At 38.1% G+C, this 18,401-nt stretch overlaps 1 protein-coding gene across 9 annotated transcripts in view; it reads right to left on the bottom strand.

Moving 5' to 3' along the window:
• The window catches only part of GALNTL6 (polypeptide N-acetylgalactosaminyltransferase like 6), a 935,384-nt gene that overhangs the window by 418,413 nt on the left and 498,570 nt on the right, over nucleotides 1-18,401 (bottom strand). For all 9 annotated transcript variants that reach the window (XR_012158633.1, XM_073341635.1, XM_073341641.1 and 6 more), the window contains one exon: nucleotides 13,161-13,327. Coding sequence is in view for 8 of the 9 variants with exons in the window: in XM_073341635.1 (XP_073197736.1) it covers nucleotides 13,161-13,327 (167 nt within the window). In the remaining variant the exon portion in view is untranslated. The remainder of the gene's footprint in view (nucleotides 1-13,160; nucleotides 13,328-18,401) is intronic.

The raw sequence follows: 18,401 nt of genomic DNA, 5'->3' as shown, positions 1-18,401 counted from the left end.
CACAATCTTCTGTCAGCTGAGGTGAAAATGACTCTCCGTCTCTCAATGAGAGGATTAGCTGGGAACGCCACAAGTTTCAATTTCAGGATTCATTAGTCCCTTGGTTTTTTGTTTTGTTTTTGTTTTGTTTCCCCCCCCACACACAAGATGATTTGGCCCCAGGTAAATAATGCACATTTTGGCCCATAGTTAACATTACAGGTTGTTGGTTTACTCTTTTCAAAGCTAAAAAAATGACATGGAAAAGTGCACAGGAATATAATTACCAGTAAGTATAATTAAATCATCCTTCAAAAATCCTGACTATTAAAGCTTTGATGTTTTGAAAATGGATATAACCGCAGGCTACGAGGAATTAACATCACCTTAAAGAATGTACATATTAGAAGCAGATGTTGTGGACATAATTAGCAATTCATATTGTGTCATCTCTGATCTGACCTTGCAATAAAAAAAGCCCTAGGGATCACAGATATTGAAATGTGGGAGTTTGCTACACTAGATAGAATACTCTCAGTTTGCATCCTGCATGAGGCAGGATTTTATTTCTGTTAGGTGGCTATGCATTTTCAGGTTACCTGTGCCAAATGATGTAATGCTGGCTCGATTTCCCCCCCAACCCCCAAGGTTTTAAATGATATATCCACAGGTTTTCATTAAGGGTGAAATGTATTTTTGGAGATAGACACATTCTGTTCTACACCACCTTGGTTGCAGATCACAATCCTTTTCTTTAAAGTTAAGTTCTTGAATACTGAATTTGGCACTTTTCTTTTTTTGTAGTTGCTGTTGAATGAAAGTCACCCTTTACTGTGAGACAAAATAGTACAGCTCAAGTGCACAGCCTGTATCCTCAGGAAAATTCAGAATTTTTTTTTTCTGTGGGACAAAATATTCAGCCCCAATATGCATTAGCCAGAATACCAGCAGGAATATGCCATTATTTAAAAGATAAAGGATTTTTTTTTCCTTCCAACTATAAGGTGTTTTGTCTCAAAAGGCCCACAGCGTGCACTAGCCACAATCTGGCCCACTTCTATTCCTCCATGCTTGCTCTTCCTTCTTCTCCATAGCCTTTCCACTATGTCTGGACCTGCACACAGGTTTGGAATTCTGATTTAACCCAGTCCTATTAAAATAAATCATGTACAATTTCTAGCAGCAAGTTACTCATATTTTTTTGCACAAATCAGCAACATTTTAAAAACCGGACAAACTGTGTCTGACAGATTGCTAAAGCATGCACATATTTATAAACTTCCTAAATTGCCCATCTGCAGCAGGAAGATACTTGGGCATAGTTTGAAAAAAAAAGTAGACCAAAATAATTTCTTAAAATCCTGAATGCCATAAAATATTTCTCTCCTCCTGAATCCTATCAAGATGATAATATTGGATAATATATGGGATGATTTGTAAATAGGACAACTTCATACATTGTTAGTGTCTCTTATGGTACATCTAAGGAGCACATAGCAGTAAATAAACATGCATAAGTACTTTTTTGGTCTTTGTCTGCACAAAATACAATCTATCTGCATAAACACATATAGATGCCAAAGAAAAGAGATAGTGATGGCAACATGACCTTCATTTATGCAAAGAAAGAAATATGGTGGAACTGTCTATTAGCTAGGGAAGAGTCATCAAAAACAAATGCTGTCCAATTATCTATTGCAATGCTCTCCACAGGCATACAACAAGATTAAATGAATGTAGATGAATTACAGCTTTTTTCACACTAAGATATAAAAAAAATCCTGTTTTTTCTTTTTTTTTTGACAGGATCAGGACATAACAAAGCCCTAATGGAATCAGAAATTGCCTTCAGAAAGCAAGGTCACTGTAGCTTTTTAAGTTCTTTAAAATGTCTCAGATTGTCAGGGTTACCAAATTAATTTGACAGAACAAACCTTTTGTCCCTGTTAAATGTAAAATCTTAGAGGCATGCATTTACTACACATTACCTACCTCCCCCCACCTTTAGATTTTGTAGTAGGTTAGTGATGAAACACACAAGTTTAAGTAACAGCCTGCAAAAGGTTTGAACAATAAATTGAGAGACATTTCTGAAAGTTTCTGCACTTTATAGAAAATTCAATCTTCTTATATGTACATGCACTGCCAAACGAAGTGAACAAGAGCTTTTATTTGGAGACATATCAGATCTCCCCTAAATTTCCTTTTCTCAAGACTAAATATGCCCACTGTAATATTTTTTAAACCTTTTATCATTTTTTGTTGCTCTCCTCTGAACTCTCTCCAGTTTGTCTACATCTTTCCTGTATATTTTACAAATGTAGACCAAGGTGCATTCTAAACATCACCATTTGCTTCTTTGCATATTGGTGCTTTCCCTCACATCCTATCCTTTCCGAATCTGTACTTCATCTAGTTTGACTATTGGAGAGGAAGGATGATCCCGTGGCAAGGGCTAGTCAAACTCTGGAAACCTGTGGTCAGGTCTCTGCTCTGCCACAGACTTCCTGTGTGACCATGGGAAAGTCAGTTAGTCTTTCTATGCCCCGGTACCTTACTTCTCAGGGATGTTCTGAGGAAAAATACATTACAAATTGTGAGGTGCTCAGATATTACAGTAATAGTAGGTATATGCGAATTTGAGGTAGATTGTAGTATCTCTGGGGCAGGAATCTTTTCACCTTTCTGTAAAGTGCCTATCACTTTCTTTGTTGGTGCTGAGTAAACACATAAAAATAACCTCATGGTATTTAGTATTAGTGGCAATGTATACACAGGACTAGAATAGCAGGATTATCACAGTTAAGAAGGTATAGTCACAGTTAAGAAGGTATAGATGGGTCTAGAAAGTATACTAAGAACAAATTTTTAATCTAAGCGATTATTTACTCAAGAAATTTAGCATTAGTTGCTATACTTAGTTTATTATTCAATTTTAAAATTTTCATTCATGCCATCAGGGAACAGAAACAATACCATGTGACTTAGGTGACAAATTACACACCTCAGTTACCAACCAGCAAATAGCCAGAGTGAACATGTCCAGGAAGAAGGATGAAAATTGTTCATTCAAACTGTTTCACAAAAAATTAATCCATTTGCAGAAATTGGTATCCATTCACAATGATAGTCAACAGAAAAATATGATAATCAGTTGAATAATTTATTCACAGCATATAAATTGTACCAGTTCTAGGAATGGTGTCACCCATTTTTAAATAACTAATTTAGCCAGAAATGCAGAATAATTAATTCTGAATTATACAGTGCTGTTGTCTGTTCTATTACTAAATTCACTGTGATATTTGTGGGGAGTGGAGTGTTTGTTCTGTCTGTTTTTCAGGGCCTATAACTCAGTTTTCAGGTGGTGTGGTGTGTGCCGGGTGGGGGAGAGAAGAGGCAGACAGAGAAAGAGAGATGCTCAGTAACTTTAAACACAATAATTAATGAGGCCCAGATCAACATTTTAGTACCCAAGAAGAAAAATCAAATCAGAAACTTAATCTGAAAATTGTAAGACAGGGAATACATCTGGAAGCTGCCAAAAGCCTGATTATAAGTAAAAATGAACAGACAGAGTATTGCCCCACATGACCAGGGACAAGTTTCTCATATATAACATGACAATTCTGGGGATGAATTGAGACTGATATGGCCCAAGGCTTATTGGATTGGCCACCATTCTGCTCACACCAATTGCAGGTGTTAACAGATTTTGAGTCTCTGATAGCTCCATCGAAAGCTTCTGTGATTTCCAAGATCAGATATCACAGCTTCAGCTAAAGCGGGCTAAAACATCACCTTTATTTTATTTTACAGCTTGAAAACAAATTTAACATAAATCCTAAATGAAAATATACAAAAATATGAAGAGAGCTTTGTTATAAATACCCTAGGTTTTCTAGCTTTTGGACTATTTCTGATTTATTCATATTTCAGCAATGATGACAGCTGAAGACGGTAACCATGAGTTAATTGTTCAAGCCCATTTTTGGGTTGTTGGATGTTTCAGTGTACTGTCATCATCATTTTCTTTGGAGTGTAAAGCAAACAGCTGATGCTGGAGAGAGAAACTAATGCAGAAATTAATGTTCACCCAGGTTTAGCAATTTTCTCTGCTGTTTATGAAATCCAAGTCTAAATATTTCACATGGAGAATTGGGGGATAATTTCCTCTTTAGCTAATCTTATTTTAACTCCATAACACCCATACAAGAGCATTTCAGGATCCGTAACTGAATAATTTAAAAAAGAAATAGAAAAAAGTAGGGTGAATATAATTTACAACATGAGAAAAGAGTTAAATATACTCTCACAGTATATATAGGGAGATATTTCATAACTACAAATTTGGTTTACATTACAAAATAGTCATACAGACATTGTTCAGAATCCTCACTTAAGTCTTTAGCAGATATCTCAAAAGTCAGAATGAGATCATGTGCAACTAATGTGTGTGCGCGCATTTTTGGAAGCAGACATAAAGAAGCCCCAGTTGGCAGCATGTTAACACCACCTTGTTCACATTCTCCTTAAAATCCTTATGTTCACACTGGGGAGAAATGCAGTCTGAAGTCACCAGCAGAAATGTACCCTTCACACATTTCAGAGGGTTGGGCAATGGAACTACTCTAGAGACTCTCAGATCCAAAGATCATGGAAACAAAGCCTCCATAATTGTGATTCTACAAATTCTTGAAGTAAAATTACCTGTCATTTGCAACATCTTATGCATGGGACTGTGCAAGGAATAAGAATGGGTCTTTTCATAACACAGCTGAGTTGGGCTTGAGATACCTCATATAAAGGCTAGTTTTGCTTTTTCTTCCCCTTTAAAATTACATCTCCTATTCCAGCCACACTCACAACCAGTTCAAAGCAGCTGGACTATGTGATTTCAATTATTTGAAATTGCTTCTTTCCCGCGTCCCAACATGACAATATTCTACCCCGTAGGGAATGAAATCCATTTTGAGATTGGCTGCAGATGTTCTCAAGATGACCATCAGTCTAATGAGTGCAACTACTGTTGCTGGGAAAACTCTCCTGTTCCCCACAGGTACACCAAGTCATTCTGCCAAGCAGTAATGCCTTGGTAATGAAACTGATATGGGTGGGTTCACTTGCTGAAAGCAAAAGGCTGTAAGCTTCATTTCAGGAAAAAAAACAACAATAGAAGGATATAATATTAAATAATCAAAATGGGGATGAGGGAGGGAAAGAGTAATGGAAAACTGAATATTCTGTCAACTGGGAATCTTGGAATGGAAATCAAAAGCATTTTGTTCCTACTGCTGCTTACATGTCCTTTTATGATGCACTTATGCAATGCAGCATTAGCAGAAATAACCTACGTTATTTAAACTAGAGATGGACCTAATAGCAAAATTAGATTTGTAATCTAATTGAAATCAGAATATCCCCAGACTTGGGGGCTTGGCCCAAGAGATAACTCATAATCCCAAACTTAGGGGTGATTTGAACCCCATGTCCTGGGTTGGGCAATCAAACCTCTAGGAATTAGTTCACAGCATTTCCTGTTATTTTCCTCTTTTATTCTCTTCCCACGAATTTGTGTCAGGAAGACTGCATCCTTTTGGCTTAAAAGAACTGTGTATGACCTTCTTCTAGAGTCAGTCAATATTTTCCCTTGAATGGCTCTAGAGGTCTCTGCTGCAAAAGTGAAATCAAGTGCTTCCATCTGCACGGATAGAGTGCCTCATTCCTGTAAGGTAGCATCTCCTGCCATTCTAAAGCGCCAAACATGGATCTTGCAAGCAGTAATATGTTACTACTAGATCACTAGGCTAAACAGCTTGAAGGCCCACCTGCCACTAAGGAATTAATATAAGAAAGTATTTTTCAACACATCGTACAAAACATGGAGTAATATTACATTGTTTCAGATTATATAAATTTTTACTTTAAAATTTTGCAATCCTTTGCAGGACCGGGGCAGGGACTGTTATTCAGTGTACATCTGTGTAGTTATATGCCTAGTATAATGGGGCCCATACCAGACTAAAACCTCAAGATGCTTTCCCATACAAAGAAGAAAAACACATGGCTATAACACAATAGAAATTTGCATTCAAATACTGTCTTACACATCAAATCCAAATGATTTGGCTCCGGTAGCTGGAGTAAGTAGCAGCATCGTGTTTATTGAGAGATTTGTCAATTTGATTGGGGAGCAAAGGCTTTAGGATACAGCTTGCTGGCGGCTAGTCCATTCAATCCTACAGAGCCTGAGGATCTAAAGTTGGCATTCCTATTATGACAAGCTCTCCATCTATGTAGTTTCACTGGTATCCTCCCTTCCCAAATAGCATACCTCCTATCGGAGGCAGATTATTATTAGTAAGGTCCCTCTATGGACTATTAGTAGCAACTACAGAGACAACAGAGATGAACTAAAACTGTTCCAAGTTGCATTAATTACTGCCTAGATTTTTGGGCAGAAACACAATAGGTCTGCAGGGAACAGACCCACTAAGTGGAATGTCCCCTCCACTGCTCACCTCTTTCCTGCGCTGTATGCTGCATACCTTAGAGCCATTTGCTTTCTTTGACAAAGGTTTCCAGAGGCTTAAGGAGCAAATTAAATGCCATAGAGGCAGCACCCCCCACTTATACATGGGCATGGTGAGAAATAGCACGAGCCTTTTTTAGAGCAATAGATTCAGAGTCATCTTCTGTTGAAATCAATATGAATTCCCCCCCCCGTCCATGTATTTCAGGATCTGGCCCAATGCTTGTACTGGTTGCAAACTATTGTTCCAATTGACATTACAGTGCTCTCCATGGCACTGTCTCAACTTGCTAGAGTCATGGAGAAGAAATAAGTGCCATGTGTGAAAAGGAGTTATTGCTTAAATGTCAGCTCTAGCTGTAGCTCACGATATACAGCATGTCCCTCACTGAGAGGGAAACAGCCATTTCAATCATTTCAGAAATTAAATGAAATAAAGGGCCAAAAGATTAAGAAGAAGTGCCAGCTTTTATCCAGGAATTCATATTAATCCTTCCTTTGCTGCCTTTGGCTAGCAGTTCATTTGGAGTGAGTTACAAGATGCTGTCAGGATTTTGGCCTCTCTGCTGGGCAAATATGGCTTTATTAAAGCACTGACCAAAGAAACTCCAAAAACAAACCCCTCCAAATTACTTTTGGGCAAATGAAACAAAGATACAAAAGAGGTGGGATAAAAGTGATAGCTGAAGGCAGAAGTAGTGAATCTAGGACTCAAAGAGAGGGACCAGTCCCGTGAATCCGTTACTTTTAATATGCCTCAGGTATTCCACATATTGCTTTGTTCACCCTTACTTATTCATTGACCCTTTCCTTTTTTAAAAGGGAAGTTATGTATTTTGACATACGAGAACACCTACTGTGAATAAAGAAAAGGAGTACTAGTGGTATATTAGAGACTAACCAATTTATTTTAGCATAGGCTTTCGTGAGCTACAGCTTATGCTAAAATAAATTGGTTAGTCTCTAAAGTGCCACTAGTACTCCTTTTCTTTTTGCGAATACAGACGAACACGGCTGCTACTCTGAAACCTATTGTGAATAGCGATCATTCACAATATCAGAAACCTCCTTCTACTGCAAAGTTTTCCTGTGGCAAGATAGCTAAACATGCAACATAGAATCATAGAATATCAGGGTTGGAAGGGACCTCAGGAGGACATCTAGTCCAACCCCCTGCTCAAAGCAGGACCAATCCCCAACTAAATCATCCCAGCCAGGGCTTTGTCAAGCCTGACCTTAAAAACCTCTAAGGAAGGTGATTCCACCACCTCCCTAGGTAACACATTACAGTGTTTCACCACCCTCCTAGTGAAAAAGTTTTTCCTAACATCCAACCTAAACCTCCCCCACTGCAACTTGAGACCATTACTCCTCATTCTGTCATCTGCTACCACTGAGAACAGTCTAGATTTATCCGCTTTGGAACCCCCTTTCAGGTAGTTGAAAGCAGCTATCAAATCCCCCCTCATTCTTCTCTTCCGCAGACTAAACAATCCCAGTTCCCTCAGCCTCTCCTCATAAGTCATGCGTTCCAGCCCCCTAATAATTTTTGTTGCCCTCCGTTGGATGTTTTCCAATTTTTCCACATCCTTCTTGTAGTGTGGGGCACATAGCCTTAATTCAATCGCTAAAAGTTATGCCTGCCCAACATCTGAAGCCACGCACCTATAAACTGGTGTCACAAGTGACATCCTACTCAAAAAGCTTCTGCAAGTAAAATAAATGGGATTTAATCTGCCATAAAACAGACTGAATTTATTATTCTTGAGAAAGACATACAGTTCTGACGCTGAACTACAACTGCTTTGCTTTTAAAACAGGCAGCCCGCAACCTTGCCAAATCACTATTTGCAATCTTGCATGAAGCAATAAAGTCAGACATGTGCTATATGGCCAAACTGGCTGCTGCTGGATATTATTATCTGTACATTGATGGTGCTCTTGATTCTCTACAGACACTGAGGAAGATATAGTCCCTGTCCAAGGAAAGTTAGAAACTAAACAAAATAGCCAACAACTAAATAAACCAGGCAAGAAACCCCTGGAAAATTGGGCATGGAGCTACATGAATGAAGAATGTGTGAAGTATTCCCCAAGGGGAATACAGTGAAGAGCCAGTGAGATGCTAAACTACACCTTCTATAACATACCAGTTTTTAATCACTGGTGAGCACTGCATATAGCAGTGGTGGGCAACCTGCGGCCCTGTCAGGATAATCCACTGGCAGGCTGTGAGACAGTTTGTTTACATTGACCGTACGCAGACATAGCCACCCGCAGCTCCCAATGGCTGCAGTTTGCCATTCACGGCCAATGGAAGCTGCAGGAAGTAGTGCAGGCCGCAGGGATGTGCTGGCCACCACTTCCCGCAACTCTCATTGGCTGGGAACGGCAAACCGCGGCCACTGGGAGCTGCGGGCGGCCATACCTAAGGGTGCTCAATGTAAACAAAATTTCTCATGGCCTGCCAGCGGATTACTCTGACGGGCCGCGTGCGTCCTGTGGGCTGAAGGTTGCCCACCACTGATCTAGACTATTTTTAAACTCCTGGATGTATAACTTGAAGAGGCTTGCTTGCACTATATGCAAAAAGAGGGCTTGCATGGATCAGGTACTGGAATATTCTTCACCCGAAGATTTTCAAAGATGTTTCACATTTCTTCTGAACAAAATTAGAATTAGATCTCTTTTGCACTCTTTTACATATGTAAGATTTAATGAAATCTTATGAAAGCTTATATGAAAGCTGTTTTCTAGCTTTCAGTAGACAGCAACTTTATATGGCAAAAATACAGTAAAACAATTTGGAAGAAAATATTGTGCATCACCAAATGATTTTACAGCTGATAAAGGTCTTAATTAGAAGAGGGCTTTACAGAAAAATGATCATATATATATTTTAGAAGTATAAGTCGTACAATGACACAGAGCTGGAACACAGTTAAACAGAAATCAGTGCAGTTTTCTAACTGAGAGAACAGACTTCAGCTCATTAGGAGAAGAGAAGCAAACCCCCTGATTCTAGAGGTCTGCTGTAATCTAGTACTATTAGCTCCCAAGTTAGTGCCTTTTCAGACAAATCATGCCATGGAAATAAAACACTTGTCTCTTATAGAGCTTGTTAAATGACAGTATATTCTTTTTTATGTTTTGTATTTGTATTTTGAATTTCTCTCTCCCCCCCTCCCCCGCCCCGATCACCCCTTTACTTACGTTCTTTTAAGACTCAGGCTCATTTCTCTTTGACCTTGACAACACACTATGTTTTACATTCTTGTTATGATCATATAAAACACTATGGCTCACCTAAAGTTTCACATCCCTTTTTTTACCGCATTGTTGTTAAGACAACCAGAGAAAAGAACTATTTCTACTAAATACATCAATACATTTTTCTTTGATTTCTTCAGATGTAATAGGAAATATATGAAAAAAAGGCTTTTTAAGATACTGTGACTTCTGAGATATACCAAAATGTAGATTTCTGCCTCCGGATTGTGAGAGCTTCTTTCATTCACACAGTCATCAAATACTGAATTTTTTCATAAATAAATATTGCATGGCAATATTTTATAACGTTTGTTTAGCTTCCTTTTTTATACCAGCTCCCTAGATTTGGTTATATCAAAATTTAAAAGGTATAGTCATTCTTCCAGTTTTATATCATCTAAATGTCATAATTTATTGCTAATGTTATGCATGAACAAACCAAAGGTTTTGGTATTGATAGCTAAAGCTGAAGGAATAAATGTGAATAAAATCAAGGCACACAAACAACTTTTCATAAATAGTCTAGCCAAATGCTCAGTGGTATGCTATGCACTAAAACATTTTTGCTGTCTGTCATTTAAGACTCTTTATATGCACTTCAGTGTTAGCATTAGGTAAGAATATAAAATAAGAAAAGAACTGACATTCCTTCATCTATTTTTACAGTCCTGTGAAGTTAAGTGTTCTCCACTTTTCTAAATAATTATATTTCCAACTAGTTTGTCTGTCGCTTAGTAATCTCTCCTCAACAGTGTTTTGAAGAAGAGTTGATTAATAAAGGGACCTGTGAGGGAATGCTAGACACCTACCATCAGTTTTAAAATAATTTGGAAGGGATAAGTACAGTTTAAATGAACCTACTCCCATCCTGAACCACATAAAAACTTTAATGGCAGAGTGCACTAATTCACGCTTTTCAGTTGAATACCATGGCACAAATGTAACATTATTTAAACAATATAACTGGGTCCAGAACAAGAGGAACTAGAATAAATCAGGCACCCACAATATGGCACTTATTAGGAAAAAGGACAATGACACTAATGGATACACATTCATCACTAGCACATGTGAAAACATCTCCAGCACAGAGGTGATAGAGTACAACAATTTGCTCTCTATTCCCATGAATTTCAATAACACATGTATCCAAGAGATTAATTAGCCCTAGACTGTTTTAGATATGCCTTCTTTGCTTCCTCTCCTAGTCTTCCAAAAAGTTCCCGTACAGGATGAAGAAGGGATTTTACTAATTACAGATAAGGTATTTCTACTATTATGGAGCTGGAGAGCCCCCACAGCAATTCAAGTTTCCATGAAATGTTTAGATACTATTGAATCAGCATTTTGCACTGGAAGATTTTTTTTTTTAAACACTATTTTAGTGTCAAGCATCTTTGAGGTAGGAACAGAGGTTTGGCAAGTAATTTCTTTAAACTAGTATTTATTTTTCAGAAGGACACAGTCTTGTACTGTCTCTTTCAGAAGCCTTATCTTTATCCCTGTATTAACAACAAATGTCTTGTTGGGTTAAGACTTTCTCAAAGCTGCATGCCGTTTTGAACTTTGTGACTCCCATAGAGTTTGGCTAAAACTTTGCACAATGTTTTGAAAATGTACTCTAAAAGTTGAAATGTGGTGACACTTATTCACACAAAATATTTTCACCCTGGTAAAGAGAGGTCTTGCTTACAGGAGAGGGCCCTCACTAGAAACAAACCAACACACTGAAAACTGCTAAAAGAGAGACAAGATTCTTTGATTAATTGTAACTGACTCTCTCTCGTAACCAGGAGGTAGATTTAAACCTGGTAGACCAATAACATTTAATATTATAAAAGCTACTTTTATAGTCAGTAAAACCTTCATAAAACACCACTAATATACAATCATATTCCCAACACATATATGGTCATGAGTGATTATGAGAGAACAAGGTCTCAGTAACAATGTTCTCTTGTAGTAAAATTATTCTTTTTAACTTCTAGTATGTTTTCAGACAACCAGTAAGACTTCTCCTTACAGATGTCTCTACAAATTGTTTACTACTGGAAAATCACTTGCCTGTCGAAAAATTGCAACGCTACCTTATGATTCTTGTCCCAGAAAACTCTGGTCATAGTATAGAATCTATCAAGTAGGGAGCAGCCAGCATTACACTTGCTTACTTCATGATTACAGTTAAACTACATTATATGTAGAAGGACAGTTCATCAAAATCTATATGGCAATAGAGATGACAGTGATGAGAAGCCAAGATAGATGCATGTGTCACCATTCCCTCCACCCCCAAATATTATTGTGAAATAAAAATCTTGCTGAGAAATGCTCTGTCACAGCAATGGTCCTCAAACATTTTTCTCAGACACCTAAAGGCTTCCTGCCATCATAGTTGTAGGTCAGAAATTTGCTCTGATAAATTCCATACTGAGACAAAAGCTAATTATCTAGAAAACTACCCAAGAATGCAGTTTCCCCTTTATACCACATATCAATCCATTTGGAGATGAGCAACAACTTTGGTGGATTGCAGTTCAGAGAAAGGTTCACCTAAATCAAGTACCCACTGATAGTTTTAATATTCAAAGTTGTTTACAAGATTTAGGATCAGAAAAATAATGTACACTTGAAAAGAAATAATTATTTGATTTTTTTATCAAAATCTCAAGCTGCCATTGTTGGATTTTACCAAGAAGAGAAGGGACTTCATGATATTGAATTCAAGAACTAATGATGGAGGATGACGAACACTTTCAGCAACTCAGAGGCTAAGGCTTCAAAACAAAAAAAACAAAACAAAAAAGGAGATTTTTTAGTTTTACTGTATCCAGACTTCTAGAAATTTCAACTAACTCATGTTCTGAAGCAATGTCTTCAGAAGTCTTTCTAGTCAAAAGACTAATATTTGGAAAAAAATATATTGTCATTCTTCGGTATGGCTATTTTGTACAGTTAAATGGAGCTGCCTCATGCAATAAACATAAGTTAAGAAATCTGTCAAGTCACATCCAAAAGGTGAAAGTTAATAGGTTTTTACTGGAGAGAATAAAGCCTAGAGAAAAAAAGATGTTTACAACATTACAATTTGCAGCATTTCAGAAAGATACACCAATTTGAACATTTTATTAGTGGGAAGGCATGAGAGAACTTTTATCTTTTTCTTCTTCTTCTTAATCTAATATATATTTCACCCTTCATCCATAGTAACACACAAGCTATCCATGAAAACCTAACTAAACAAACAGTGCTCAATGCATGAGCAAACTATAACAACTAAACTGATCTTTTCTGGGTACAACTGGTCAAACAGATTTTGTTTCTTTATATTTTCCTCTCCTTTAATTTCTACATAGTCACAATCTTACCCACTGGACCTTACCTCTGTCACTGAAGTCATCCACAAGAATGATTTCAGCTATAAGGATGTCTGGAGTCCGGTTGATAATGCTGTATATGGTTCGCAAGAGTGAAGTCCATCCTTCGTTATGAAATGGGATAATTATGCTAGTATTTGGCAGCTTTTCCAAGTATACCTTGTGCTTACAGCTGAGAAGGGGAAAAAAAAAGGAGGTGTATAAGAACACAGAAGAGTAGAATGGACTTCGTATATACAACTCAACTGTTTGCTCTCTTCAGCCATCACATTTTCTGGTGTGAAATGACTCAGTATATCCAAACAGTGTCTTTAACTCTTCAATCAATCACATCACTAACTAAATTATGTATTTAATTAAGTAGCATTAACTACCTAAACAGTACCTGCCACGAAACTAATATTCAATAACTACTGGGTCCTTTTTAATTCAAGTACTCAATAGCAAGGATTTTACAAATATAACACTTTAAATTAGAAAATTTTGAAGGTACAATAGTGAAATGCTGATGTAAACTCAGAACTAGATTATCTGGCTTCAGTGGGAATTTTTCCTGAGTAACTAGTGGAGGATGTGCATTCTAAATACTATTTCTCTTTATACGGATATATTTACTCAAAATATTTTTGGAATATCATATGAAAAGCAGAATTTGAATGATCCCTTTATTATTCAAAGGGAAGAATTGTAAAATTAGTTCTTTACTCAAAAAGGCAAAACTGGTAGACAATGAAAAGTTATTTTACTAGATGGTATATATTCAAACAAAGACTTACGCAAGTACAACTCCAGCTCTACATCTAAATATTCAATACAATGGATGCCACTGTGCTATAAAAAATATGTCTCTGGATATCAACACTAATCTTTTGCAGCTAACTTCAAGACAAAGGTATTTCAGAACTGTTAATCAACAACTGCATTTATATAATGCCATCCAGTAAAAGACATACTTAAAAGCTCATCATTTTGCAACAATGTCTCAAAGCTCCTTAATTCTGAGGTAAACTTTCAAACCAAATAACGTCTGGCATGGATAGCTACACTGCATTTAGTGGGCTATAGAGCCTTTTATCTCAAGGTCAGTATTTCAAAATCAGCTCCAGTCAACAGTGATGCAAAGTCATTATGATCCCATATCTTTTTAGTAACCCATGGGAAAGAGTTGGTGACCTCAGCCCAGTCCCTAATGGATGTTCAGATCATAGTTGGCATGCCTTCTTATCCAGTGCAGCAAAGAAGCCAAAGATTGTATAAGTATGGTACCTGATTCATCCCCTCACACAGAATTCTTGGGTCAATACCCTCTGGTCCCAGTGATTATTACTGTTTAATTTATCAGTTTGTTCCCAAAACATCCTCTATTGATACTTCAATCTGGGGCAGTTCCTCAGATTTGTCACCTAAAAAGAATGGCTCAGATATGAGAATCTCCCTCACATTCTTCGTAGTGAAGAGAGAGGCGGAGAAGCTAAATATATTCTTTGCAACAGCCTTATTTTCCTTGAGTGCTCTGTGAGCCCCACAAGTAGCCCCACGGATTGTTTGGCAGGCTTCCGGGTCTGTTGTAGTTAAAAAAAAATTGCTGTTGGTTTTTGCTTCCATTAGTTGCTCTTCAAATTCTTTGTGGCCTGCCTAATTACATGTTTATACTTGACTTACCAGAGTTTATGTGCCTTTCTATTTTCCTGAGTAGGATTTGACTTCCAATTTTTGAAAGATGTATTTTGGTCTCTAATGGCCTCTTTTACTCTGCTGGTTAGCTATGGTGGCATTGTTTTGGTACTCTTCCTTTTTTAAAAAAAAAATGGGATACACATTTAGTTTGAGCTTCTATTGTGGTATTTTTTTAAAGTTGCCATGCAGCTTGCAAGCATGTCATTCTTGTGACTGTTGTTCCTTTTAATTTCTGTTTAACCTTATCCTTACATCAGTAGTAATTGTAGAAGAGACTCTATTAGTGTTCTTTGAACAATATAATGAAACTTGGTTTTGGTCTTATATTTTCCAGGAAACATTAATTAAAAACTCAACAGTCTTGGGAACAGATGCGAGGCACAACTTTCATTATCACATTCTCCTCACAAGTATCCGTGACATTGAGAAGCACTCTTAACTGTTAGCAAGGTACAGCCAGCTCTTAATTTCTTCATTGCCATATAAACTGAGACAAGTACTCCTTTTTCTGCACAACCCCCACTTCACTGGAGGAGAAAGAAATTGGAATGGAGCAGCAGTAAATTCTATAGCTACAGACACTACGGTGAAGAACACAAATAATAAATAAAAATATCCGTGCCATGGTTGTGGCATTGGGAAGCTTAATCCTCAGAACAAATGGTGTGATAAATGAAGAGGGGGTAGCTCCCTTTTATGGACACCCAGCCAGCCAGTTAGCTGTAAAATCCCTCTTGGTGTCTGTACTCTGCTTGCTTTACCTGTAAAGGGCTAGAACTTTTTTAAATTTGGAAAGAAGCATTCCCTTGTGTCTGTTGTGTCTCTCCAGAAAAGAGGGGAACAGAGGGCAGCAGGAATGCTGTACAAAGCTTTAAGCCAGGAATGATCGTCAGATCATACCTAGAATTACTTATTTGAAATCTCCCAAATATGTAAGTAAATTAGGAATGTTTAGATAGATGTGATCAGGTTTATTTCTTTATTTTGGCATGTGAATCTCCTCTGGGCTAACCCCAGATGCTTTTGGTTGCTTGTAACCTTTAAGCTAAACCCCCAAGAAAGCTATTTTGAGTGCGTAATTTTTGGAATTGCTCTTTCAAAATCTAGCAAAAATCTAAGTTCCAGATGTATTTTTGTTTCCTTTTTGTGTTTAATAAAATTTACCTTTAAGAACAGGATTGGATTTTTGGTGTCCTAAGAGGTTTGTGAATGTTTGATTAGCTGGTAGCAACATCTAATTTCCTTTGTTTTCTTTCTCAGCTCTTCCCTGGAAGGGGGCGGGGGTAAAAGGGCTTGAGGGTACCCCACAGGGAGGAATTCCCAAGTGCTCCTTCCTGGGTCCAAGGGGTTTTTTTGCATTTGGGTGGTGGCAGCGTTTACCAAGCCAAGGTCAGAGAAAAGTTATAACCTTGGGAGTTTAATACAAGCCTGAAGTGGCAAGTATTAGTTTTAAAAATCCTTGTGGGCTCTCAGCTTCTGTACTCAAAGTGCCAGAGTGGGGATTCAGCCTTGACAGGTGGCCTATCACTGGCATTAGTTTTTGTTCATGAAAACGAGAGGTTATGTTAACTGATCATGATATAAGGAAAATATACTTAAAGCTTTACATTCAAAGAGTTCTTAGAAAAATGTGTGCTGTCTTCTAATCTGAAAGAGAAAATATGAAGTTTCATATGTTTAGTGTCCATCATTAAAAGTTTCCAGCCCCTAACAGTCTGCTTTTCTTCATGTCTACATAATCTAGTTATTTTTAAAAGACTAAATTACCTGTAATTCTACTTATCTGAAGATATCAGGGCATATCAGCTGGTAAGAATTATCATAGTTCCATGTGCTTCTTTGGACCTATGAAAATTTACATCCTGATGCAGGAGGCTTACTCCTGCGTCTCATGCCTCCAGCATAAATCATTTCGGAAGCTTTCCTACCTCTGAAGATTTTTGATCCTCAGACATCTGTAGATTGCTTCAGGGGTCTGCCCTGTTGATCATGTTTCAGCTTCAGGATGAAAGAACCCCCTAATCTTTAATTACACATAAAAATACAAGGCCAGGGTTTAGTTGAAATGGATACAAGAGCATCTAAATCATTCCTGAACAAGGACTACATGCAGGACAAATGAGTACTCCTTTGATGACTCCCTACATATCACTTCATCATTCAAGCCCCACACTCTGCAGAGAGAAGGGTGAGTGAATGAGTGAGAATCCTGGAAGCTGTTGTCCAGAGGGAAGCAGAGTTACATATATAGACCAGGCTCTCTCACTATATGGGTCTGACCAGTATTTTGGTGGGACTTGGAACTTTCACCTAGTTATAAGTGGTATTATACTTAAGGTTGCCCAATACTTCTCATTTTAAGACCTGGCTTACAACTGCTTATAATTTTGCTAATCTTTAACAGTTTGAGTTGAAATTTTCCATGCTAAGTGTCTGCCTCCAACTGATATTACTCTGGGGGGCATTCTGTGCCAAAAAATTAAAAATGCTATGCCAAATAATTAAAAATTCTGCAAACAATATTTTAAAATTCTGCAAAATTCTGCAAATGTTATTTGTCAAAATAACACTACATAATCATGCCAGCTTCAATTATTTTGGTAATTTATTTCAAAATACCTGCCAGCAAGTATGTCTGTAACAATACAGACACACACACAAATTTCCCCAGAGTACAGTGTTAAAGAAACCCCTATGAGAACCCAGTTCCTGTTTCTCTGCTGCCTCGCCCCCCCAGAGCCCAGCTAGGAAGTCACCCCCCCAAAGCCCACCTTCAGGAGCCCCCCAGCTCACCCTAACTGTCTCCTCCCCAGAGCCCAATTGTGGGGGCTCCCCCAGCCCAGGTACCCGCACATCCCTCCAAACCCAGCCGCAGGCCCCCCAGCCCAGATACCTGCACCCCGTCTCCCCCCAGTCCTAGCTGAGGGGCTCCCTCTTTCCCAGACACCTGTCCCCCTCCACCCCCAGAGCCCAGGGATCCAGAGGGAGAAACAGCCTGATGCTCGGTCCCAGGCTTGCATGGAGTTCCCTGCGTTCTGCCCTCTCCTTCCCTCAGGGCATACTGGGAACTCCAGCTGCCAGGAACCATCTAGCTCCCTCTCCTTCCCTCCCTCCCTCCCTCCCTCCGTGTCTTCGATGTGCAAGCTGGGCTCTTCAGGGTCCAGCAGACCCTAGTGATGGCTAGCAGCACTGCAGCTCATTTCTGTGGGGGGAAAGGAAATTCTGAGCGCACATTAATTTCTGCAAAATTCCACATTGCGCAGTGGTGCAGAATTCCCCCAGGAGTATGATATATCTATATCTATATCTGTATATAAAGTTGCATCTAAAGTGATTCAACTATTTCCGAGAATTGGATAAGGGAAAATATTCAACTATTTGGAAATTTTCTGACAGAAATTTTTTCCATTGGAAAATGCCAGTTAATCCAAAACTAAATGTTATGCGAAAACCATGTAAATTTCAATTAAATGTCATTTGGAAAAAACAGGGACTTTTCAATTTTCCATTTTGCAATGACTTTTTATTCAATTTTTAATTTTATAGATATAAAATCAGTCAATGGGAAC

The sequence above is a fragment of the Lepidochelys kempii genome, chromosome 4 (genome assembly GCF_965140265.1).
Source record: "Lepidochelys kempii isolate rLepKem1 chromosome 4, rLepKem1.hap2, whole genome shotgun sequence".
Classification (NCBI taxonomy): Eukaryota; Metazoa; Chordata; order Testudines; family Cheloniidae; genus Lepidochelys; species Lepidochelys kempii.
The sequence above is the reverse complement of the archived record's forward strand: the minus strand, read 5'-3'. Positions and strand labels throughout refer to the sequence as shown.